This window comes from Eurytemora carolleeae, unplaced genomic scaffold, assembly GCF_000591075.1.
Source record: "Eurytemora carolleeae unplaced genomic scaffold, Eaff_2.0 scaffold337, whole genome shotgun sequence".
Classification (NCBI taxonomy): domain Eukaryota; kingdom Metazoa; phylum Arthropoda; class Copepoda; order Calanoida; family Temoridae; genus Eurytemora; species Eurytemora carolleeae.
In genome coordinates this window covers 99,413-112,315 of record NW_019396236.1, presented here as the reverse complement: position 1 = coordinate 112,315, position 12,903 = coordinate 99,413, and the positions used below count along the sequence as shown (strand labels likewise).

The 12,903-nt window shown below is 30.0% G+C and overlaps 1 protein-coding gene across 5 annotated transcripts in view; it reads right to left on the bottom strand.

The window, feature by feature from the left end:
* LOC111699001 (uncharacterized) overlaps positions 1 to 12,903 on the bottom strand; it is a 59,709-nt gene that overhangs the window by 33,660 nt on the left and 13,146 nt on the right. For 3 of the 5 annotated variants that reach the window (XM_023469519.1, XM_023469521.1, XM_023469520.1), the window contains exon 9: positions 6,597 to 6,656. In XM_023469519.1, coding sequence (XP_023325287.1) covers positions 6,597 to 6,656 — 60 coding nt within the window. Of the gene's footprint in view, positions 1 to 2,431; positions 2,466 to 6,596; positions 6,657 to 8,235; positions 8,335 to 12,903 lie in introns of those variants that run through there. The other 2 variants (XM_023469522.1, XM_023469523.1) reach the window with 2 other exon arrangements.

The window sequence follows — 12,903 nt, the reverse complement described above, 5'->3', positions numbered from 1 at the left end:
GGGTCAAATACAGGAACGAAGGGCAAATTTTCAATTTCATTATTAAAATACTTTTAGCATCATAAAACCTTTGATTGCAAATCACAAACGTACTGTTTTTAACAAGTCAAGGTAGAGGTTTTTTCATCAATATAATTTTATAATTGGCTGAGATGAAAGACATTCTTGAGATTAAAGACATAAAATATTTTTATCAATTTACAAAAGGAATTGCAGTCTTTTCCACAAACTTAAATTTTCGACTGCCCATTTCTTTACAATCTGATGGTGTAAACCTTTGGTATTTCAAACTAAGAAGAATTCATAGTTTGCTATTTCAAACTAAGAAGAGATTAAAAAATTTAACTCAACTATTTAGCTGGTAAAAAAAACGCTAGAACAAATCAAATCTACGAAATGTTATATGGAAATTATGAATGTAGAGCAGAGGTTGACATCTTAAGAAAAATGGTATTATTTGAATCATATATTAGCTTTATAAGCATGAAATAAATCTAAGACTCACAGTAAAAAATAAAATGTAGCCAAAGAAAGAATTTTCTTAACCTTTTCGCTAATTTGGTATTCTTGTCAAATGAAGGTTTGGAAAGAGGGAAGAAATAAACTGCCCCGCCCCCACTGTTTTTTTCCATAAAAATTATAAACTTTGCGATACTCTTAATTGTAAATATTTTAGCATTTTTGTCTTCGCACATTTGGATCATGATAAAAAACATTTTTGCACTTTCTTTCTGTTTTCAAATAGTTGGCGAATTGGCAAAATAAATTTCCTCTGGGGTCCTGTGAGATATCAAACACATATTTTGACGTTAATTGGACACAAACATGACGACAAGCCAAATCGTTGTATATATAAAAAGTAATTTCTGTTGGGGTCTTTGTATGTCGGAGCATTTAAGTCAGGAACCCATTGACCGAGTTGCCTCAAATTCGTATTGGGGAACTTGGTTTAAAGGCTTTGAATTTAGTGGTTTGACTTTGAAAGAGAAAATTTGGTGTGCACAGTGCAGGCAAAGGTGGGTGTAAGCTAGTGTATAATAAAGCCGCAAAGGGAATTTTAATGAAGACCTACAAAGGATTGGAAATGATATCAAAATTACCAATGTTAGCTCAACAAAGCATTAATTCCAACTGACGAACAATTTGTAACAATTCAAATGAGTGGTTCCGCGTGAAATAAAAAATATTTAGCGCCATATTGAAAATTTTCAGATAAACAAAAAATCCACGCTAAAAGTTTGATTTGACATTTTTGAGTTTTTCATCGACACAATTTTATTACACCCTACACCCTCCCCCCTCCCCTCCCCTGTATTGCAGGGCAGTGCTAAAAAGTCCAGATATATATTTGACTGTAAATAAAACAACGCCAAAAAGTCAGTGCATGAAAGGCTTCCGCCCTTAAATCCTCCCGACAAAAACTATTTATCTATCTATCTATCTATCTACACGTTTATCTATTTGTTGTTTAAACTATTCAAATTAAAAAGGTTAATTGTATACAATAAACCTCTCCAATTATTGTATATTTAAAGGTCCGAAACGTAAAGGTTTTAAATATAAAATTTTAAAAAGAAATTCATAACAAAAGGAATTGAATCTTTGTCACAAACTCTAGTTTTCTAATCTCTATATCATTGCAATCCAACGTCGTAGACCTTAGATATTTCAAACTTTAAATTCTGTTGGATCAAATAATTTAAGTTTGAAATATCAAAGATTTAAACCATTATAATGGAAAGGTAAAATAGTTAGAAAATATAAGTATGTGGCAATGACTTAATTCCTTTCTTAAATTGTTAATTTTTTAGTCTTAATATAGCGGTCACCATTTTTTTGCCTCCATTTTAAGTAGGACATACCAGATGATTAACGCTACCCTTACAACTCAATAATGTAGATATAGCGTCACTTTTTGGCTTAAAAAGGTGTTTAATTCTGCTAATTCCCAAATTCTTTTTTTAAATTATTTACAACCATTCAACCATTGGTTATTGAAAGGAAACCTGTAACCCCTCTCTCCCCTAACAACCCTAATGATTTTTGGGAAATAAGTATAAAAATAAATAAAAAATTGGATTTATAATGTCCAAATTTTCTTTTTTTCCAGAATTATTCAAAAATATTTCACCCCCTATATGCGTATTTGTATGTCTATCCACATTAATTGAAGAGAGTAGTTTGGAGGCCCTGTTATCTCATTAAAAGGACTGTAGATGTAATTTCAAGTGGTCCTCCATCTTTATATTTACAACAGTATCAATTAAATCTTTGTCAAAAATATTGAGATATCCTGCTTTGTTTTGTGGAAAATTGAAAATTTTCAATTGCGGTTTCTCTCTGAATTAGCTTATGAAATTATCATAAAGAGACAATAAAGGAAATACAAAATTAAATAGTGCGCGGACTATGAAGGGTTACTTAAACTTACGTCTCAAGTCCCTTTCAGATTGCTTGTTATCTTTTAGTCTGAAAAGATTAATTAGGTAAAGTTGTTTAAATAGAATCCTTTCATCCTGCTTTGAAAAGAATATTATTAAGCTTTAGAGTTAATTCAGAATTAAGAATTATAACGTTTGCGCAGAAAGCAGAGGAAATTTTTTTATAGAATATTAATTTTTAGTTTATTTTAATTTTGACTGTCAGTGTCAAGCTGATTTTAAGTAACTCATCAGATAAACGTATCATGGATTAATCATCAGATAAACGTATCATGGATTAATCATCAGCTAAACGTATCATGGATTAATCATCAGCTAAACGTATCATGGATTAATCATCAGATAAACGTATCATGGATTAATCATCAGCTAAACGTATCATGGATTAATCATCAGATAAACGTATCATGGATTAATATCGCTTCATTGTCCTTTAAATATAATGTACATTAGCAGCCATCTAAATACACTCAAATTAAGACAGAAACTCTTAAAATTACGTTTACATTATTTTAAACATAAAGTAATAATTACAATCAGGTAATAAAGAGATAATAAACATAGATAGCTTATGTACGCAAAATCAACAAGAATTGTATAGTCCGCGAACTCATACTTCTAGGGGTCAAAGTGTACTTCAATGATAAGCGGGGTGGTTTGGTGTTTTAATAGAGTGTAAAATAACTCCGAGAATGAAACTATTTGAGCAACAATATTTCACTGAGCAATATATCATATTGACGAGAACTGAAGAAGGACATGAGAAGGACATGAACTAACTTAAATTTCTTTCTACAGAACTCAAGTACACCACAAGTACTCAATGACCTGAATAGCGAATGTTCACAACCGACCTAGTTAATCTATATAATAGGAATATCTTTAAAACGTCTCTGTACATTTATATCTTTCAAGATGAAAAATGTCGTCTTATGCGCAATCTATCTTTATCTATGATAATAAATGGGCAAAGAAGTCATGCATAAACTAATATGTATCTTCTATATTTTTATCATCGGATACATTTTTCTGTTGAAGTTTTTGAAATTCAACGGGCCCGCAACGTATAATGGTACTTCGGCTAAAATCATAATCTTATACTAAGTGCGGGTAAACGGTGGGAGTCCTGGCAACCCTTAGTGTACTCCAGCAGCTATAGTTACTTAAAATAGAGGGGCTACAGTCCTTTAAATTTAGAGGGAAAGACCGGCTATGTAAGGTAGTTGAACTAAGTATGCAGTGTTTAAGATTCATTTGAGACATATAAAACCTTTTTAAAGATCTGTAATTCCTGAGTTTTCAGATTTTTTTAATTATTAAATAACGACGACAAAAAATATAAACAAAATTCGTTAGTAAACTAATTAGTTGTTTAGGAACAGGTTGAGAAAATAAAAATTAATTTATTCATCGAAAATAAGTATCTTATTCACTTAGATTTTCATAGAAAATGAGAAATTCAATATAATGATGAAAGCGAAATAATTGATTCTAGTTTGATTCATTGACAAATTTTTTTAAGAAATATATTCCCAAACATCTAATTAGTATACTGTATAATTTTTACTTTTTTTTCATCGTCGATATTTGATAATTAAAAAAAAACCGATTCTGAAAACGTACCCACCCAAATTCATGATTTTGAACGTTGACTATGCACTCAAACTCAGTAATTATACATCGTGGAAACGGTTTATATGTCTCCTCAAATGAATCCTAAATAATGTGCCCACAACTCTGCATACTCAGTTTAACTGCCTTACGTAGCCGGTCTGTCCCTTCAAGTGAATTTCTGTTTCATGTTGAAAATAACTGTTAAAGCTTGTTTCTGCATGTTTAATAATAGTTGATTTAATTCATATTTCGATATTCTGTCTTTTGTAGAAACATTAGGACTAAGGCTATTATAATACACATTACAGGATAGGATAAATACATTAGACATATAGTCAACATTGTCTAAAAATAGGACAGGATAGGACTAAGCCTATTATAATACCCTTTACAGGATAGGAAAAATACATTAAACATAGTCAACATTATCTAAAGATAGGACAGGATAGGACTAAGCCCATTATAATACACATTACAGGATAGGATAAATACATTAAACATATAGTCAACATTGTCTAAAGATAGGACAGGATAGAACCAAAGCTATTATAACATATTGTCAACATTGTCCAAAAATAGGACAGGATAGGACCATGGCTATTATAAAACACTTTACAGGATAGGATTAAACATAGTCAACATTTTCTAGGACACGATAGGACTAAGGTTATAATACACTTAACAGGATAGGACTAAATTAATATAACACACTAAACAGGATAGAAATATTAAGCATTAAAATTATTTAAAGGGAGTGTTCACGAAAAATGAAAGGGGGTATAGGCTTACGGCGAAAAAAAGCGCTTTTTATCGATACTAATCTTAAACTTCTATCTGTTGTGTCTATAAGGAGAAAATTGTTAAAAACGACTCAAACCGAAGAACATAGCGTCCACAAAAATTCAGAAAGTTGCAACATTCAACTTGGATTGTAAAATAATCAATTTAATTCCAAACAAATCATTCAGATATTACAAACAATAGTCATCGATCTTTTTTAGATGCATTCGTATATAGTTAATATTTCATAATATTTTTGATTTTGTTTTTTTAAATAATATTTCGCTGGCGCTGGATTTTCAAAAATTCCTGGAAAATATAAAAATGTCGTCTTCATTATCACAAATCCTCGAAACAGGATTAAATGTTTTCAAAAAGTAACTCTCAGATCATGAAAAATAAAAAAAATATTATGAAATATCAACTATATACGAATGCGTCGAAAAACTATCGATGATTTTTAGTTGGAATATCTAAATGATTTGTTTGGAATTAAATTGATCTTTTACGACCCAAATTAAATGTTGCAACTTTCTGAATTAGCATGGACGCTACATTTTTCGGTATGAGTCGTTTTTCAACAATTTTCTCCTTATAGACGCAACAGATAGAAGTAAGATTAGAAACGACCAAAAACGCTTGTTTTTTATTTTTCGAGAACACTAATTGTAAATCCCTCCAAATGATAAATTGTTCCAAATTTGTATCCCTCCAAATGTACATCCCTCCAAATGTGTATCCCTCCAAATGAACATCCCTCCAAATGTATATCCCTCCAAATGTACATCCCTCCAAATGTGTATCCCTCCAAATGTACATCCCACCAAATGTAAATCCCTCCAAATGATTATTGTTCCAAATTTGTGTCCCTCCAAATGAACATCCATCCAAATGTGTATCCCTCCAAATGGACATCCCTCCAAATGTATATCCCTCCAAATGTACATCCCTCCAAATGTGTATCCCTCCAAATGTACATCCCTCCAAATGTAAATCCCTCCAAATAATTATCGTTCCAAATGTGTATCCCTCCAAATGTACATCCCTCTAAATGTAAATCCCTCCAAATGATTATCGTTCAGAATTTGTATCCCTCCAAATGTACATCCCTCTAAATGTAAATCCCTCCAAATGATTATCGTTCAGAATTTGTATCCCTCCAAATGTACATCCCTCCAAATGTGTGTCCCTCCAAGAGTGTATTACACTCCAAATGTTTATCCCTTCAAAAATATGTCTCTCCACAGTCCAAATGTGTATCCCTCCAAGAATGTTTTTTTCCTCCTTTCCTTATCCTTCCTAGCTCCATGGAATCCTCCTAAACCAAACATCCCCCACTGCTTTTTAACGTAAACACCTTTTTTTACAGTTTAATTATACGCAATTATTCTTCATTCATAAAATTAATTTGGTCTCAATTCATGATTTTTGTTTTAAAAAAATTTAAAAAAACTAGAATTTATTGCAATCATGCAATTTCAAAATTTAAAGGGTGGGTCCAATTTTAAACAAATAGTTAATATGTAAAATATATAAATACATAGAATATTAGCAAGAAACATTATGTAAGCAGTAAATAATAAATAAAATTGTGAAAGTGGTTTGAATCATGAAATTAATAAATATGTAGTCTTACGAAAAAAAATTTTAAATGCTCAAAATAAAAATGTCTAAGTTTTAGAATATTGATTCGAGATTCGCATCACTTTTGACACTTTAAATACTAATAAAAATATTATTATTATAAAAAAAAGGTTTTACCATTTTTCAGGTGTCTTGCATCAAAGCTCGGTGAAGGGCAGGTCTTCGTTCGGCCTGAGCCTGCAATAGGGTTGTTAACTGTCATCGTTCCGTATAATTGATCCAATCGTTTCGAGATGTTCTAATCGTTTCTGTAAGCTCTTATCGTTTCGGCAAATTGATTCTTATACCTCATTCTATATCATCTGAAGATTATAAACTAAATGAAATTTAATATCGGGTTTCTAACACCTATCTTTTTTGTTTATACATCTATCTTTCAATCTATCTATATATATCTTTTATCTATCTATCTAACGAGATAAATCCATCTAAATCTATATCTATGACTATTATATATGATTACATCTTCATCTATACTTATATTCAAATCTAGATCTATGTCTAAATACATCTATATCTATATCCACGTCTATCTATCCGTCTATCAATCCATCTATCTATCTATCTATCTATCTATCTATCTATCTATCTATCTATCTATCTATCTATCTATCTATCTATCTATCTATCTATCTATCTATCTATCTTTATCTGTTAATCTTTTTTTTACTTTTTTGTAGATAAACCTGAAAAAAAATGTTAACAAATTTCTCACAGATTCACTTTTATGATACACATTACTATGTAAGATTGTAAAAATAAATAAAGAATTAGGCTGCTTGCCAAAACTTAAGACCTCAGACTCCAACTAGCTTTAGTTCGGAAAAAAACAAAGACTGTAAGATTTAAATATAAAATTTGTGGGTATGATATAATGTATAATGAAAATAGTTTTACCATTAGCTTAACATTATTTAGTAATATGGATCTGTGCGCACAGTTAGGCTTTTTAAAAACGATCGTAAAAACGATAGTTTTCCGTTTCGTTTTTTCTATAAAAACGATCGTTTCGCTCGTTATTGAAGGGTCGTTTTCTAAAATGAAAAACGATCATTTTTGAAAACGATCTTTTTTTAAAAAACAATCAGCTTTTATTTTAAACGAAAAATGACCGTTTTTGAAAAATAATATTTTTAAAAAGGGTTGAAAGGTTAAATTGAAAACGATCCATCCCTGACCCTATGCACAGTTGCTATGTTTCATGTTCATTGAACTATTCAAAGTCATACTTGAGTTTTACCATTTCTGAGGTTTATAGGCCTTACTTTAATTCATGAACAATATAAAAAATGTATTTTTTTAGATTTAAAAACAGATTAACAGATAACTAAACTTTCGGATAAACTGAGTCTGTTTTACTTAATGTATAATGTATTCATTTCATAAGAAAATTAACTAAATTTAATTTACTGTAAAATCCTTTTGTAACTTTAATTATCGAATTTTAAGAATGATAAAATGAAAGTGTAAATGAGATAATTCAAATTTATTTGAACAATCTTCTATGGAGATAACATGTTGTTAGGCTTCCTTGGCAATCTGTTTTTATGTAATAATTTTACTTTAATGTTACTTGTCTGTGTAAAATTTATATTTGTACCTTATATTTCAATCACGTAATGAAACTTTTTTTTATCAATTTTCATAATGTTGAAAAAAATTTATTCTCATGTAGAGAAGCAGAGAGTCAGCTCGAGTTGTAACAGGGATACATATTAAGAAATACAAAAAGATCTGTATCTGAATTGATACTTACTTGAGCATAAAGAGAGTTGTATCAGGGATACTATCTTGAGAATATAAAGTGTTGTATTTGGATGGATACAGAATGAAGTATTATTGTAGAATGTGGAGTTCTAGAGGAAGTTGTATCTGTAAAATACATACTATCGAATTCAAAGGTTGTATCTAGTTTGATAGATATTTGAGAATACAGAAGGTTATACCTGGATTGGTACAGACTTCAAAAAAGATATTGGAGTAAGGCATTTGATAAATATAAAAAGAAACAGATAGTTTAAATTTTGTACAGTCGTCTGGGAAGTCTCACCTTTTGAGGGTAACCCTGTATATACATACACCTGCAATATTCTTTCTTCAAAGAATAGAAAATTAATAGAAATTTAACCCTTTCCCTGCTAGGGGTACTTGAAAACCAGGATACACTGGGGGAAAGAAGGGTCTAAATCCCATGTTTGATGTCCAAATATGACAATTGATACATCATATATAAACTCTTGTGCTCTACTTTAAGAATCTGCTTAAAAATCTAAATTTTGCAAATTTGTAAATTGATTTTGTTTGTCGTAAAATCCAGTTATATAGTACATATATCTGCACCAAAAAAAATCTCCAAAAATGATAAAATATACATTTTTGAAAAGCCCCTGACCATGCCATTTCAAATATGCGAAAATCTTTGCAAAATTTTAAATAACCTGATGTGTAATTAAGAAAAGCTAAAAATGTTAACATTTTTTTTATTAATTGTATGCAAATAATTTGCAAAAATTTCTTTACAAAACTTGTATATTCCGTTTCCTTATGGCATAGGTTCACCAAAAAGCTAAAACTTATCAAATCTGACAACTGAAAGTGGGCCAAGAGTCTCAAGACAAGATTTAGTTTGTTACAGGAAAAAGTATTCAAAAAAAGATAACTATTACTTAGTTATGTAAGAAAAACTACAGGAATAGGATTAAGAAGTACTGCTTGATGCCTACTATTCACGAAAACTCTAGAATATGTGCAACAGAATGAAATTGCCATTTCAGAGATTGTAAGATAGAAATATGCAACTATGCTATTAAAAATCTTGCTATTCACTTTTACGATCAGATTTCCTTGAGAGGGGTTTAGTTTTCTTGAAAAATATTTTATTCCCAAAATAATAGATATGTTTGAGCGGGGTACAAACATCTCTTAAGGTTTTTTAACCTTATTTGGGGGAAAATAATTGATTTTAGGGAAAATAAAAAAATAGAACATAAAAGTAAAACTTTACGGATAAATGAAAATCATTGATTCTTCAAAATATATACCCCTGATTTGCTTTATGCTCAGATAGGCTCTGCAAACTGAAGCCTGCTTTCACAGCAAAACAAAGAATTTAAACTCATGCATTTTATTTTAAACAGACAAAAACTTAAAAAGCATATTTAACATTTTATAAAAAGGTCAGAAAAAAAACTTAACGAGTTGATGACAGAAACTTGTAAAAGAAATCACATAAACTATAAATAAAAAGGGCTGTAGTGATTATTTATGTCGCTTTTTATTGCATTCTTTTCCCTCCGCCCTCTGTTTTTTTTCCAGACTTTATTTTGCCATTAAATCTATTAATGATTCCTTAAACTTTATGTGATTTTAAGTGAACTCCCATTTAATTCTCAAAGGTAACCTTTAAACTTTTGCAAGTCAAAAATTAAGAGAAACCAGAGGCCGAATTTAAAGAATTTTAGCCGGGGCACAATTATGGTTCATTTCACTTTTTCAAGATTCAAGCTGGTGCTCAATTGAAACCAATTTTTGGGGGATTTGAGACACGGCTTAAATTCATTAAATTCAGACTCTGATATTATAACTTTCAGATCAATTTAGCAAAAACCAAACTTTCTTTATTAGTTTTGATGGTATTATTTAGCCTTTCTTTCTTTTAATTACTGTGTTTGGAAAGTTTATCAATATATGAATTAAACAACGAAGATCAAACAACTTTAAATTAAAGATGGTTAAGGAGATTTGATCAATCTCCTTTCAAAAAAGCTAATTCCTTCTCTCATGCAGCAGTGAGAGAGAACAAAGATATTGTGCAAGCTGAGAGAGAATGTAGGGGTGGGGGCAAAACAAATAAATATTTATAAAATTTGAAGACTGAAGTAGATTTTACAATACTCTTAACATAAGCTTCTTTTCCTTTGATATTTTCTGTGAGTAAAGAAGTTCAAACAAATCTGGAAAGTTGAAAATATTAAATTTTGTCATTCATTTTAAAAAGGCACTTTATATCATGAACAGTTTTCTTGTCAAACAAAAAAAAAGTTAGACTAACTTTTACAAACTTTAATGATGTGGGGTGTTGCTCCATGAATTTCTGAAAAGGTCTAGCTAGTGGTCAGTAAATATAATTACTCTGTGTTTATCTGTCCTTCCTTGAACATCTACACTGTTTTTACCAGGGGTTTATATTTTAAAGAAACGAGAATGATTTTTTAAAAAATTTACTGTACCTGTTAAATTTTTAAATACACTTTTTTATTAAAAAACATCACTAAAAAATCTCTCATTTTTCTTAATTCAGCTAAAAAATTTCTAACAATCCGTTTATTCCAGGGGTGGCGGCGGGTGTCAAATTTATTCTATAGACTCAGGAAGTAATTTTTAAAACACCCCTGGTGGCTATACTGTTTATAGACAGATCATAAGGTTTTATATTTTTTTGACAAATTTTTCAAAAATAGTAATTTTTCAGTTATGAAGAGCCTTGAAGAGTTTTTAAGTATTTTTTATGATTTTTATAATTTTTATTGTATAGCATTTTCTTTCTTCCATATATTATAAAATGATACTGAAACATTTTTTGTTTAATGTTTCAGGACTGTGTGAATTTACAGAATTTGTGGAATGGTACATAATTAAGATTTTTAAAATGCATGCAAAACATTTGGCATATTATCTGAATAAAGAAACAAAAATTTAGTTGCATACAGATCTTAACAAAGTTAATAATAAGGTTCTATGTTAAAGAGTTGAATTAGATAGATATCTACAACTACAACAACTTATAATTCTTACTTCGGCTGGATCATTGACAAAGGATAAGATTGGAAATCAACTTAAAACCCTTTAAATATGACGATACCACGGGTAAAATAAGTCTTTGGCCTTGCACGTGGTCTTGAAATGGCTTATTTAATAATTTCACCGAGAAAAAAATGAATTTATAGTTGCAGGGAATCAGAAAAATAACAAAACAGACGATACAAGTTTTGCACAGTCGTCTCTGAAGTCTCATCCTTTGTGGGTATAACCTTTGTATATTATCAATTATTAGCTAACTAAACACTTTCTAACTATTAACTAGCTAGAAATATTAACTAAGCTAACAAAACACTAAATTACAAATAACTAACTATAAATATTATCTGACCTAACTAAGTACTATAACTAGCAACTAACTATAAATGTGTGCAAACTATAACACTAAAACATAGTTACTAAATTACTTATATCAATATTAAGCTAACTTAGCACTATAACTAACATAACTTAGCACTCATTATAACGCTGACACATACTAGTAACTAACTATAAATATAAGCTAACAATAACACTAAAACTAGTTATTTAAGTACATATATCAATATAAAGCTAACTTAGCACTATAACTAACACTATAACACTGAAACATGGCTGTTTAAGAACTATAGCTTTCTACACTTCACTACTGCTGTCCTTAAACTTAAAAAAAAAATATACTCATATCTAATCTAATCCTACTTATTTCTTAATTCAGAAAAATCAACAAAAAAAATAGTTTTGCTTTAAGTTTGTACAGTTGTGGTGTGTTATAGGAATTATTTATTTTCCCTGAACGCCCGAAGGGTCGTGTAAGGAAAGCTGTGTTATAAGCTGACCTGCTAGTAATACCTGGGAATAGAGTCATACTATAGGAGTAGTTATAAAGATATGATACAGTAATAGAGATTTAATAGAGTAGTATAGATATAATACAGTAATAGAGATATAATATAGTTATCAGTGGCGTACATAGGGGGGGGGCAGTAGTCCTCTTGCCCCCCCCTGGGAGTTCCAGGGGGGGGGCCCTGCCCCCCCCTGGAAAATACAAAATTAAAAGGAAACAAATTTAAAAAGTAGCACCTGACAATGACAAAGACTTGGGATTTGTCTAAATTCACTGTTAACACAAACTTTTAAGATACTTTAAACTAAAACTTTTGCAAAAACAAAACATCGACATATTAGATGCTTATAACATGATGGAAGATGTAATAAAGGTATTCTATTTTCTATTTTTCTATTTTTTCTTACAGTCAATTTATAAAGGAATTGAGTCTTTGGCACAAACTCAAATATGTAAACCTTTGGAATCTGATGTTGTAAACCTTTGATATTTCAAATTCAGAATATTTGATCTAACAGAATTCATAGTTTGAAATATCTAAGGTCTACAACCATAGATAAAGATAGATTGCTCATAAGACGACATTTTTCATCTTGAAAGATATAAATATACAGAGATATTTTAAAGATATTCCTATTATATAGATATACATAGATATTAACTAGGTCGGTTGTGAACATTGGCTGTTGTTATGTCATTGAGTACTTGTGGTGTACATGCGTTATGTAGAGAGAAATTTAAGTTAGTTTAGTCCTTCTCATGTCCTTCTTCAGTTCTCGT